The sequence below is a fragment of the Halichondria panicea genome, chromosome 5 (genome assembly GCF_963675165.1).
Source record: "Halichondria panicea chromosome 5, odHalPani1.1, whole genome shotgun sequence".
Lineage (NCBI taxonomy): Eukaryota > Metazoa > Porifera > Demospongiae > Suberitida > Halichondriidae > Halichondria > Halichondria panicea.
Window position 1 is genome coordinate 5798233 of NC_087381.1, and position 12349 is coordinate 5810581.

General features: G+C 40.6%; 2 protein-coding genes across 2 annotated transcripts; one reads left to right on the top strand and one right to left on the bottom strand.

Moving 5' to 3' along the window:
• Positions 1–326: 326 nt before the first annotated feature.
• Positions 327–8632, bottom strand: LOC135335961 (CTD small phosphatase-like protein 2). Its single transcript, XM_064531700.1, has 12 exons — positions 8391–8632; positions 6702–7250; positions 5218–5310; positions 4695–4888; positions 4396–4550; positions 3657–3761; positions 3211–3298; positions 2356–2467; positions 1734–1883; positions 1305–1511; positions 969–1064; positions 327–694 (listed from the first exon to the last, which is right to left on the bottom strand). The coding sequence occupies exons 1-12, from the start codon at positions 8445–8447 to the stop codon at positions 584–586; spliced, it is 1917 nt and encodes a 638-aa protein (XP_064387770.1). The 5' UTR covers positions 8448–8632; the 3' UTR covers positions 327–583.
• Positions 8633–8688: 56 nt separating this feature from the next.
• On the top strand, positions 8689–12242 carry LOC135335990 (serine beta-lactamase-like protein LACTB, mitochondrial). Its single transcript, XM_064531738.1, has 4 exons — positions 8689–9397; positions 9910–10023; positions 10427–10595; positions 11495–12242. Exons 1-4 carry the CDS (start codon positions 8827–8829, stop codon positions 12147–12149), a joined length of 1509 nt encoding a protein of 502 aa, XP_064387808.1. The 5' UTR covers positions 8689–8826; the 3' UTR covers positions 12150–12242.
• The last annotated feature ends 107 nt before the right edge of the window (positions 12243–12349 follow it).

Here is a 12349-nt window from a genome sequence, read left to right on the forward strand (position 1 = left end):
TTGCATAACTCCCAAAACAGGCGAGGTAGAAAAAAAAACCGACCTACTATTTACATAATTATAATAGCACGTGCATGCACACACCATCTAGAGAGGTATATATATATAGTCAAATACCACACATGCATGCACCCAACTGTCCCACAAAACCAATCCATTAATTCAACTTGGCCTGAATTGCTTATAATATAGAGAGAGCAGATCGTCAATATGCAGATAAATAATTATGTCTTATTAAACTGTCAAAAAGTATTTTTGAACATTCTCACATGCACTTGGAAAACTTTACTTTCCATAATAATTATAATTATTGTTCAATGATGCACTATACCTGTGATACACATCAACAAAGTAAAGAGGGTAACATAAAATATTTAGTGAGAGAAGTAGGAAAACAAAACCAAAATAACTCCAGTGCAACAGAAAGAGAAGAGAGCTTGAATGGATTGGGTTGTACAAAACATACTCAGTGCAACACATACATAAGAATAACACATATACCATATAATTATAGGGTGGGTGGGTAATAAAGAGCAATTAGATTGGCTAATAATAGGGGCAGTGTAAGGAAGGGGGGAGGTTGTTAATGTTCTCTTGGTAGCTCAGAGCTATCGTTAGTTTGGCAAGTTTGAGAGTCTTGTGGTAACAGTTCGTGAACGCGATACTTGTCTCGAATATAAGGCCGAACATCATCCTACGAATAATGCGTGTGTGTGTTGAAACAAGTAAATGAACCTTGCAATGAGCTACACAGTGAAACACACGATTACGGGACACTGTAAATCACACCACTCTATACGACACAGTTATTCCAACTACAAAAATACAAACTTAGTGTCTGAAATTTTTGTTGGTTTTTCCCCATAAGTCTTTATTCTACTGCAGTATTGAATGGACATAGCTACTGCACACATGGTTACACACAACCTACAGAGCTGCAATGTTTGCACCATGCACTGCTACTGTACCTTGTCTAGGAGTGACTCCAGGAAGGGCACCATTTGCATGAGCTCAGAGTCAGTGTCCTCCACAAACCAACTAGAGATAGGGACACCATTAGACATCTGTAGTGGAGAAACACACGCGGTGAAATTGGTGACTGAACACTATACACACTGTCAATTAAATCATAGCGTATCGATTCAACAGATAACTTTACACAGGTAAGTTCACGCCATGTTGTAATAGTAAGCTCAGGGCTCAGGAAATACCACCCTTACAACATTGGACTACTTAGCCTTGAGAACAAAATGCTGGTATATACCAGTAGTATACAACACACAATCAGTATATTACTGCATTACCTGATAACCAAATGCTTGCGGTGAATTGTCCACTATAATCGTCTTTGAGAGATCACGTCCGAGAATACCGAGCTCTTTGATAAACAGGCCCCCTACACAAACACAGTGCTCACGAAACAATCGGTGTTGTACCAGCTTGCGATGAGGGTCCAGTAGATTCATCAGCTTATCAGCGTACTCTTTAGTGGAGGCTGTGAAGAGGATGACCTGTGTGGTGGGCGGGGGTTAGTGATCTTTACTCAATACGCGTCATTGTACAGTTGTAGCTTTGATGATCTCTACCTGTCTTGTACATGTACTTCAATGTGCATTTACATACACACTACACTTGCACAGCACTACAATTGCTGGAGGACAGTTTAATACGAAATACCATTTACAATTAAAATCAGTACGAATGCTACATGTAGCTAGTTCAGGACCAGTTACCTCAAACTTCTGTGATACTCTCTCAAGGAACTCTCTAAAGAACGGCCTCAGTCTAACAGAGACAGTGTAGTTGGTGCCACTGAAGTCAATGTTGAATGTGAAGTCAGGGTTGTCCAAATGTGTGAGACTGCAGTGAACTAACGTCTCATCCTGTGTGTGTGTGTGGGTGGGTGTGTGTGTGTGTAAAGTGTGTGTAAAGTGTATAGAAACCATCAAAGAACGAATGTGTAAAATTCGTTAAAACCATCAAACACTTGTACAGTATATATAATTGGAGCCTAAGTTCTAAGTCTACCCTACCACACAAAACCAGTTTCTCATCAGTCAGTATCTACTACACAGCACAATGCATAGCACAACATGTAGCTTATGAGACTGCAGCAAATCAAATATAACTGACCCTATAACACTGCAGTGCTGTGCCCAGAAGCTTTGAAATGGTGGCTAAATTTCACTCCTGAATTTGAGGTAGTAAACTAGGCCTAGGATGCGGTTATAATTGCGTAGGTGTGAGTACCGACCACCCCCCTCCCCCACCTGACCAGTGTGGGCACTTCCCTGTACGAGTACATGATGCACACACTCAGACTTTGAGTGAACATTTATTGTACATGCCACTCACCAGGTCCAGTGCTAGTGTGTATTCAGGAGCTCTCCTGGTCTTGTTGGGGAGGGCAGGAGGTCGACTCAGTACCACCTCCGGTAGAGAGGGGAGGTGCTTGATGAACGCATAGCTGTACACAAGAGGGAGAGGAAATAATTATAGTTGATTCACAACAGTTAGTAATCACACTGTACAAGAAGCATGTTTTAATGGAAGACAGCTTGCCTAAGAAAAAAACTACACCAATTCCTAGTCAGGAAACAAAGAAGGCGAATGTGGCCAATGTTTACTATACTTAGTGCGGATATAGGTAATGTCCACAGTGTCACAATCAACACATTCGCAGCGATTACATCGTTAGTTTTGTGGGGTCAAAGTACCGATAATCAAAGCTCATTACAACAATCGCTAATAACATTCACAGGCCCTAAGTGTATTCACGGACACCACCCCACACAGTCACGCACACAAGGCTCTAGTCTATACATGTGCAATATTAGGGTGTGGGGACTCTGGTATTTACTAATGATTATAGTTGGAGCCAAACAAAACAACAAAGCTACTAATAAACACACTAGAGCATGCTGTATACAATATTATGTGCGACCTTTCACAAAACAGTGCTATCCAGTGATACTGAATTTGATAAGTTTGATAAGAAAACTGTTAGAGGTTTCAAAATGGTATTATAGGATAATCTTTCATTATGATAGCAATGAAGTCAGTCACATGGTGTACGTATAATCACTGAGAATAATCACTCAATGCACTGTCTTATGTAATCACCTCCACAATCTACCTAAACAAGAAAACACATGTACTTGCATGTACCATACACGCATCATCACACACACACACAGTGACACTGCTTACGGATCAAGTGGTGGGAGCCCTCCTATTAAATGTGGAGCAGAATAAGGAATATAAGGAGCTTGTGTCGAGTAGTAGGGGTTAGGAGTGGCTGCAAGAGAAAATATTACAATTGTAAGCACAAGCATGCAATGACGCAAGTATCCACCACACAGTGGTCATTCTTATCATTGCTAAACCACTCAACCATAACAATCAGATATTTAATCATGTTCATGTTATGTTCATACATGGAAATTACATGTTGTGGTTAAATTAAGTGCAGCAAGTTCAAATGTGCACCAATTCTACAAAAAGCAATGATGGACACAATGTTATAGGTGATGTACACACAAAAGCTGTCGTTAAAAAAAGGCAATTTGTAAGTACTAGTAAACATTCCCCTCTTACTATCAGCTGCAACCCACAACGAGGGTTAGTACTCTAGTATTATGATTATGTAAACGTACCTTCGATGGTCTCAGCATACTCTCTCTCACAGGGTTGGTCAGGTTGACTCTCCTCTGTACTTCTCCCATTAACCTCCGGCACTGTTACCTCAACGTGTGTGTAACCTGTTGGTGTATGGATAAATAATTTGTGCAGGGTATTCAATAATTATTTGCTCACACAAATTAATACTATTATCTGCTACAGTGCAACCTGTTTCTATAGTGATCACCTCGAGAGTGGCTGCAATAAAGAGATAGCTAAAACCACATGTAGTGGAGAAAAATTGGGCCTGCTGTATTATAGTCCAAACACATGCTAAGGAGAAATGTGTGACCATTGTATTATAGAGGGTGACCGCAAGGGACAGGCTTTCACTGTACATGCACAAGGATAAACACAATACAGAATTTACCTGACACAAACAAACTGACAGACTATAAGCACACCTCCATACATACACCCACACACTACCTGTACAGTTATTTGCTAACAAGCACACTATGCACAGCTCAGGTATTCATGACAGGTACCGTTATTATACACACTTCTCACTTAAACAATCAAAGCTTCTTTCTTAAGTTACAAATGACAAGCATCAGAGAGAATGGACACTCTTATGTACAATGCAGAGAATAATACAATAGCTGGTAGTAACTGCTTTTCAACAGAACTAATAATTATGTGTATATTTACTATAATTATTATTATACCGTACCCCCCAAAAGTTAGAGCATTACAAGTACACCGCATAGTTACCTGTGCTGTAGCATCGTGGGTCAGTCTGGGGTTGCAGGTCAGGATGGTGGAGGACGGAGTAGTAGCTGCCGTCAGAGGGGTTGTGTACAAGTGTGTAGTGTGTGCCGCACTCAGCGTAGTAGGTGTAGCCAGGAGAGAACATTGAGGACTCAGTTCTATTTAAGAGAAATACAACAGAAAAATTAGAGTCACACACCAACAAAAAACAAAAAGCTACCTACACTTGGTTTGAACCTGGGTAATCAGCTCTGTAGCTATGGCAACAAAACCACACAATAGCAAATTAATTACATACACACCTTGCTGGGCTAGCATCATCGACATCCAGTCTCTGTGTTAACCTCTGTCTCAGTGTATTATTGTTGTGATTGTGGTTGCCGCTGGGTACATGGTCAGGTGGTGTAGAGGTTTGAGGTGTGGAGGCTACGGAGGATATTAGGCCATGGTACGATTGGGAGGGGGTGCTGCTGGAACCATAGCACAGTTCAACATCCTGTGTGTAGTGGAATATGTATTATGTGGTGTAAAATAGCCTTGGTCCAATACCAATTATGCACTGTACAACTATTACAACCCTAATCCTTGCACTTGAAACCTCACTACAGTGTACAGTGTCACACTATAGGCTCTGTACACTATTCTTCAGTAACATTTTTTGCTTTTAAATTCAAATGAGGTGAAAAGGGTCATGGGACAGATGTAAAATATACACCAAGCTGAAGTGAAAACTAGTGGGTACAGGTTACTAGTATGGTTTATACAGTGGTAGATAAGACAGAGAACCAGTGACCACTGGGGTCAGTGATAATCTAGTAAATCTACCTCATTTGTAATCTCTTGGTGTGAGAGTCTGAGTCTTGTGAGTCCTCTTCTCCGTACTGGCATCACGTTTTGTAGAGCCTCATCCGAGAAAACCTGTGTGTGGGTGTGTGTGTGTGTGTGTGTGGAGGGGGGGGTGTCAACTTTACATTAAATTAATAAACCAAGCACTTCTATTATTTTTCTGTGTGGGATCAAGAAAATAATTATTAATGACTCACTCCCTTGGCCAGCTATAATTGTGCTAAAAAACAACAGGTGCTTGTACAGTCATAATGTGGAAGAGAGGGAATATTTCAGTCCATGAATATCAGAAGACCACAAAACCCACTAGACCACAATAACACCATTATCTACAACTAGTCTTATCAGTGGGATCAGCCAGTCTACTCATCAAGCGCACATGTGACCAGAGGGCATTTATGAGATCACACTAAACAAGTAAACAACTCCAATATCAAGATATGAGGGTCACCACATTAGTCCACAAAACACATCATTTTTTCACAGCAAATTGATGTAGTAGAGCATCAACAAAAAAAATAGAAGAAAATATTAACCAAAATTGTGCACTCTGACAGTCATTACTTTATTTGGGTAACTAATAACAGAGATGGTGTTATAGACATGCAGATGTCAACAGTGAGAGCTTGTAAGGATTCTGTTGGTAGTCAAACTAGTCATGAGATCAAGTCTAGCAAGCCAGCTAATTGGATTGTGGTTTTGGCACACTGCTGCTCATTACAGAGTTGAGTAAGCAACATTCCACTTAATTGAGTGGATTGGTATATACACTCTAAAGTTCACTTTAATACTTGTATTTGTGTTAACTATCCTCAAAAAAATATGACTGGCCAATAACAATAACTATTGCTGATCATGTGACCAATAGCCAATGCAGTCACATGACTGTACTTATTGTAATGATTATTACTTAAAACCACCTAGAAAAACTAACAGTTTCTACTTCCTTTCTCACCCTCCAAGTACAAAATCTACAACTAAAAAACCTCAAACACACTTTACTGGGCTAAAAACACAATATCTGGGGTCCACAGGAAACAAGTGGTGTACATAATCAGCTTTATTGGCTAATTCAATCTGTTACCAGGGAACTACAACAAAATCACATTACAGCAATTAGCATAAGCCAATCCTATTTAAAGTGTGCCAATATGCCCACAACTTGTGACATAATGATGCCAATACAGTGGAACCCCTCTCATTGACCACCCCTGACTATAGGCCAACACTGCAATTACATACAGGCTATAGGTTCCAAATGAACAGTTTTCAACCTATCAACAAAAGGCCACCTTCTGTGTAACTTTATTCCCCATTACGCACATTCTAAACGAGGGGATGTCACCTCAGTGGGGGGTAAAGCTTGTGAATTAATCAATCAAGAAGTTACGCAATCAGTCAGTACAAGGATGCACACAAGGAAGTATTGTCTACGCTATCACACGCTTGACTAGTACACTCACATCATCGTCATCACTGAGATAGAATCCGCTGTCTCCACTCGACTCAGTCACGTCCACCAGTTGATCTCCGAACGCAAACTCTGGCTCCACACCATCACCAAAGTCACAAGGGTCACACAAGGCACAGTCCTCTAGCTCACTATCACCGTCGCAACTCGAATCTTTGCTTTCTTCAACCTCCTCTTGTGAGCCACCCACTACGACAGTGTTACCAACAAAAGTGTCTGTATATAACTCTGTCTCCCCAAACAGCAAATTTTGTTCAATTTCTGGGAAATCTTTGAGTGAATTTTGTTTAACACCATCGACAGTGAGTTCACTTATTCCGTTATTCAATTCATCATCGGTGCTGCCAGATTGTCCGGTACTGCTGCTTGGCTCAGAATCAGAGCCATTGCTTTCAGAGGTTTCATCAGATGTTGCAGTGGTTGGTCTAGGAGCCCATAGTAGTGTGTTGAGGGACACTAGCATCGAGGTGTTGGATTCTTTGTTGTAGCAGTTTGTGTTGAGTTTTCGAGAAAGGCAGTCCCTTTCAACCTCCTCCTCTTCCTGTGTGTGTGTAGGTGGTGGTGTGAGTGTGATGTGTGAGTGAGTGTGTGAGATGAGATAATTATGGGATATATCAATGAGTGACTTTATTGACAGGTGACAACTCCATATAAACCACATCCTCTCAATACCAAATAAAAAACTTCCCAACCACATACCCCACGCATCACCTACACTGACTCACTACAAACACAAGCAGCACCCACCTTAATTACTAGACACTGTGTACATAGTGAACATGTATACATTGTACAGCATAGTCAGTCACTCAATGAAATTTAAGACTATTGAAATGTAATACTTTAATATTTTGGCAACACTGACTACAATTAGCAGGGCCTAAGAAGCAAAAATGAATATTTAATAGCACAAGTATTCACGTTGTGTGTATATAATTATGGAGGGCGTTATGACAACCAGGTCACCAAACAGAACTAATTGTATAAGGTACTAGAAATGTTGAGATTGTCACCTTATTGATGTTATTTAGCAATGGTCTGCAAAGAAGACCCAAACTTCTGTGGTTACTGACTACCATCTGGAGTACAACTACTGGGCTTCCTCACTTAAATAGCTCTGAAATGTGCAACTACTAGATGTGAATAAACCAACACCTTTCTGCTATACGTGTCACTTTACGTTTTAGATATAAGTGGTTGTGACAACACTGTAAACAATTGACTGTGTATATAAGAGCGAACTATAAGCAACTCATTAAGAGAATAACCACACATCAAGTTGTTGGAACGCAAAACAATTGATATGTAAATAAAATGAAATAAACAAACTAGATGTAAATGATTTGGTTCGCTACTGACAACTAGTATTATTTCAGCTAGATATTATGAAAGCAACAAGCAATCGTATAAGCAACCTTATATATCAACAAACAAAACTGAATCACTTCAATTTAAAACGAGAACACTTTATAACGTTTAATACAAGGCCTCCACCTAAATGTAGTAGTAGTCTGTTACTTCATTGATACACATACATGCAAGCTTCAGTCACACATACACACAGGTGTATAATTAGCATACAGCTCCACTCCATGCACTACACACTACAGACTGAAGAGCATGGCATATGAGGGATATCCCATACCAGCTCTTCACCTGAGGCACAGACTAGATAACTTACATCGTGGAGGTTTTGTCTTGGTCTCTTCAGAGTTCTCACTTGAGGCAAAGCTAACATGATAAAAAGCTCTCCTGTAGGCTGTAGAAATATCACTGAGGTACTATCTGATATATAAGAGTCTGTAAGAGTCTTCACAGCCTTGCAGGTACGTTAGAAGTGACTCAAAAAACGCGTAGAGAGGACCTCGTTACAAGCTATCTTCTTGTTTTGTTGTAGAAGTCTTGTACGGCTACAAGCTATTACAAAACTTGCGCCCTGAGCTTAAATGCGTGGGCGAACGACGTAATGCGCAAGGAAAGGTCAAACATTTTACCACGTGTTGCAACCATTATTAGTGCGCATGCCCAACCGTAAGGCCAGGGGGAGTGGCTCAGGAATGTCATGCCCCTCTAGCTCTCTTGTGAAGAAGAACTGACCATGGGTACGGTACTGGGTGATGAATACTAGTAAGCTGCTCTCAGGCGTCGTTGCAAGTGGAGCTGCTGCTCTAGGAACTGCAGTTGGAATTTGGCAACTATTAGACAATTTTGGGGATAGCTACAAACCATTTGCTCAATGTGTTACCCAGAATCACAAAAATCAACCGTTTCTTTGTAAACATGGCTCGTTAAATCCGTGTTCTGCTCAAAATATTAAGACGAATCATGCAATCTCTGAAAGCCGAAAATTCATCAAACGTATGATGCTTGAACAAGGTATACCAGGTGTGCAAGTCGCTGTGTCAAAGAATGGACGTCTATTGTGGACTGAAGGATTGGGATTAGCAGATGTTGAAAACGGTGTCGCATGCAGCGCTGAGTCAGTGATGAGAATAGCAAGTATCTCCAAACCACTAACTGCTGTTGGACTGTTCCAGTTATGGGAGGAAGGACTGATTGATTTGGACGCTCCCGTGCAGACATACGTACCATCCTTCCCCGAGAAGAGCTGTGATGGAGAGAGGGTTACCATCACAACTAGACAACTTCTCTGTCACATGAGTGGAATCAGGCACTACTTTAAGAAGGGTAAGACAGAAATTGTAGTTAAGGTCTTGTTGAGATCTAAAATGTCTGCATGTACATGTATACCTTACACAGCTTACATGTATAATTGTGGTGAAGGAGTGTACCGTACAGTGGGTAAACTTGAAGATTCTATTATTTGTCGAACAAGGCAAATGTTTAATTCGACGATCATGCTGCATGGCAGTATTGATATCATGCAATATATACTGAGACTGAGACTGAGACTGATCAAGTAAAGCAATTTTTAATGTTGATGACCCTTACCTATAATTAATTGATTTGCCAAATCGCCAAAGTTAATTCGTCACCATAATGATGTATAATAGTTATAAACCTTATAGCGCCAAATTTTATATTCGTGGATAGCACTACCGCCTGTACATGTATACCTATTCAGAGGTGCGTCATTGTTCAAGTAAACCAGCACAAGCCGCAAAAATTATGCACCGCAAAAATTTGTCCTTATACGGTACACATATCTCGTGACCTCTATTGATTGTATCCCATCACAGGAAGGGATGACAGTGCCGAGCTTGAGGCGGAGGAGTACTACATCACCTCCCACTATGACAGTCTTGACGAGTCTCTTAAAATATTTGCTGATGATGAGCTATTGTCCAAACCAGGTCAGTAGAGGGATTTGTACTGGTAGGTATATATAATCGTGTATAATCTCGTTTTACGATAAAGCCTAGCTGTTGGATGAGATCAGTGCGACTGCATCTATGCTCAGACATACTAGGTGATAATTAATATTATAATTATGCATGTACAGTGGAACCACTGTAAATGTGGACTTCCTAGCTCATAACCAGGACACTCAACCAACAAGTAATAGCACATAATAACACTAGGAATGAGGATACCACATAAACTAATTTTATAAGACACTCGATCTCTATAATTATATAGGTCCCAAAAGTGTCCACATTTAGAAGGTCCATTGTACCATTGTCCAATACATCATTGTGTAATCATCAGAACACTCCCCCCCCCCCTGGCCCATACAATACATGTGCTGACATACAGGTAGTGAGTTCTATTACTCCACACATGCCTGGACACTGGTGGGTGCAGTGATAGAGAGAGTGTCAGGAAACAGCTTCTTACACTATATGCAGAGGAGGGTGTTCTCTCCGCTGGGGATGGAGGCAACAAAGGCAGAGTTTAACGACCAACTACTCTACAATAGAGCAAGGTATCGTACATGTAAATGCAGTTAAGTTGCCCTAGTTTAAAGGGTTGATTCTATGTTCATCTATTGTGTTGGGACTTGTACCGTATAGCGGGTATATTTCGAGGGTATAAATTTTCGCGGATGGACCATTACAAAGGATTTCGCGGATTTTATTTTCGTGGTCTGAGTTCCAGCCTTTTGGCGCATGCGCACATCAACATGCAGCTGTACCTCCACACTGTTAGCCTCGAATCCATAATACTGAACACGCCTACTATTATAAATTTTCGTGGGTGTAAGTTTTCGCAGTACAGGCTCAATCCGCGAAAACCGCGAACATTTATACCCTCAAAATATACCCGCTATACGGTATCTCCTGCCTGGTTGTAAAACATGTCTTTGATCAGTCCGTATACTGTAGATTTCGATAAGGATTATAAGTATACCGTATTACTACTCTAGAATGTTTTGCGAGTGTTGGTCACTTTGCAACTAATTTTGCAAAAATCTATACTGCATGGTGGTACTGTTATGACACATGATCCTTGTCAGAACGCAATAGATAGCAAAGGTTCACATTTTCTGCTGATTTAGCTCATTTGCAAAGGTTTTTCACCCGAAAAATATTCTAGTAATACGGTATTCCTCTTGGGTCTATAAGTTCAAAATGATATTTCACAAATGGTACTCGCTGTGGGTAACGTACACATGCACTCCAGTCACATGTTGTGCCCACAAGTGGCCTCAGAACTAAAGATGCTCTTATAAGGCTAACCACCAATTAACTCAATAGTGTAGCCATTGGCTTCACTGTATACTTGTGGTCCTTCAATCAAAATTACATCAAAATGTGTGTACCACAATTAAAAACATCTGTCTCCAAAAGTAAAATAACACCTTCACTTTACTCTCCCTTGCAGACACTATGTTCGGAGAGCTGACGGCAAACTACAGAATGTTCCGTACGTCGACCTCTCATACAAATGGGCCGGTGGTGGATTGGTCTCCACTGCTAAAGATCTCGTGAGATTTGGTACTGCCATTCTGACTAGCTACAACGAAATAGAAAATTCAAAGATTCATTTATCTGCAAAAAGCGTCAAAATCGATGCACTAGTCACGACCAATCAGATTGCAGACGAGTCGTCCCAAAGTGATAAGCAAGATCAGAATCGAAACTCCAACATTACAAAACCAAACCCAAACCCCATTCTGACTCCATCATCCACTAAACTGATGTTAGGCAAGATAGTGAATGCATTCGATTCTGCACAATATCCAAATCTTGGTTACTCGTTAGGTTGGATGGTGGACGAGGGAGAAGTGGGTGTGGCTTGTGGTCAAGACAGTCCATTATTCTTTGGGCACACTGGCAGTGCTATTGGTGGTAGTAGTGTTCTTTTGGTGTTTCCAGATACGAGGAAATGCTCCGAGTTGAATTGTGACTGTTGTGACTTGTGTGAGGGGTGTGAGGAGTGTGGAGCTCGTGGAGTTGTTGTCTGTGTATTGTTCAATTTACAAGGAGTCAATGGAGTCATCAATCTAGGAACTAACATTGCCAAACAGTTCTCATAACTTTTTGTTTTTCAGTGCAACCTTAACCGTAACGTAATTAAATTACCTTTATGCAATTTGGAATTTTTTTGATATTATGGTAAAAGATGCAAAGCCATGGGGGCCAACTTCATATGACTTGTAAATATACAGCCACAGATGGTAAGGATCAACGATGCAGCTTCTTACTAATGATCGATGTGTTTATCAGCCCTACATGC

Excerpts from the sequence above, each read along its gene's own strand:
- LOC135335961 (XM_064531700.1), bottom strand. The coding sequence starts at position 8,447 with ATGTTAGCTTTGCCTCAAGTGAGAACTCTGAAGAGACCAAGACAAAAC. Across the intron at positions 5,311-6,701 it reads ATCTCAGTGATGACGATGAT|GTTTTCTCGGATGAGGCTCT; the intron begins GTGAGTGTACTA and ends ACCCACACACAG. Across the intron at positions 3,299-3,656 it reads GTATGCTGAGACCATCGAAG|CCACTCCTAACCCCTACTAC; the intron begins GTACGTTTACAT and ends TTTCTCTTGCAG.
- LOC135335990 (XM_064531738.1), top strand. The coding sequence starts at position 8,827 with ATGAATACTAGTAAGCTGCTCTCAGGCGTCGTTGCAAGTGGAGCTGCT. Across the intron at positions 9,398-9,909 it reads CAGGCACTACTTTAAGAAGG|GAAGGGATGACAGTGCCGAG; the intron begins GTAAGACAGAAA and ends ATCCCATCACAG. Across the intron at positions 10,024-10,426 it reads TGAGCTATTGTCCAAACCAG|GTAGTGAGTTCTATTACTCC; the intron begins GTCAGTAGAGGG and ends GCTGACATACAG.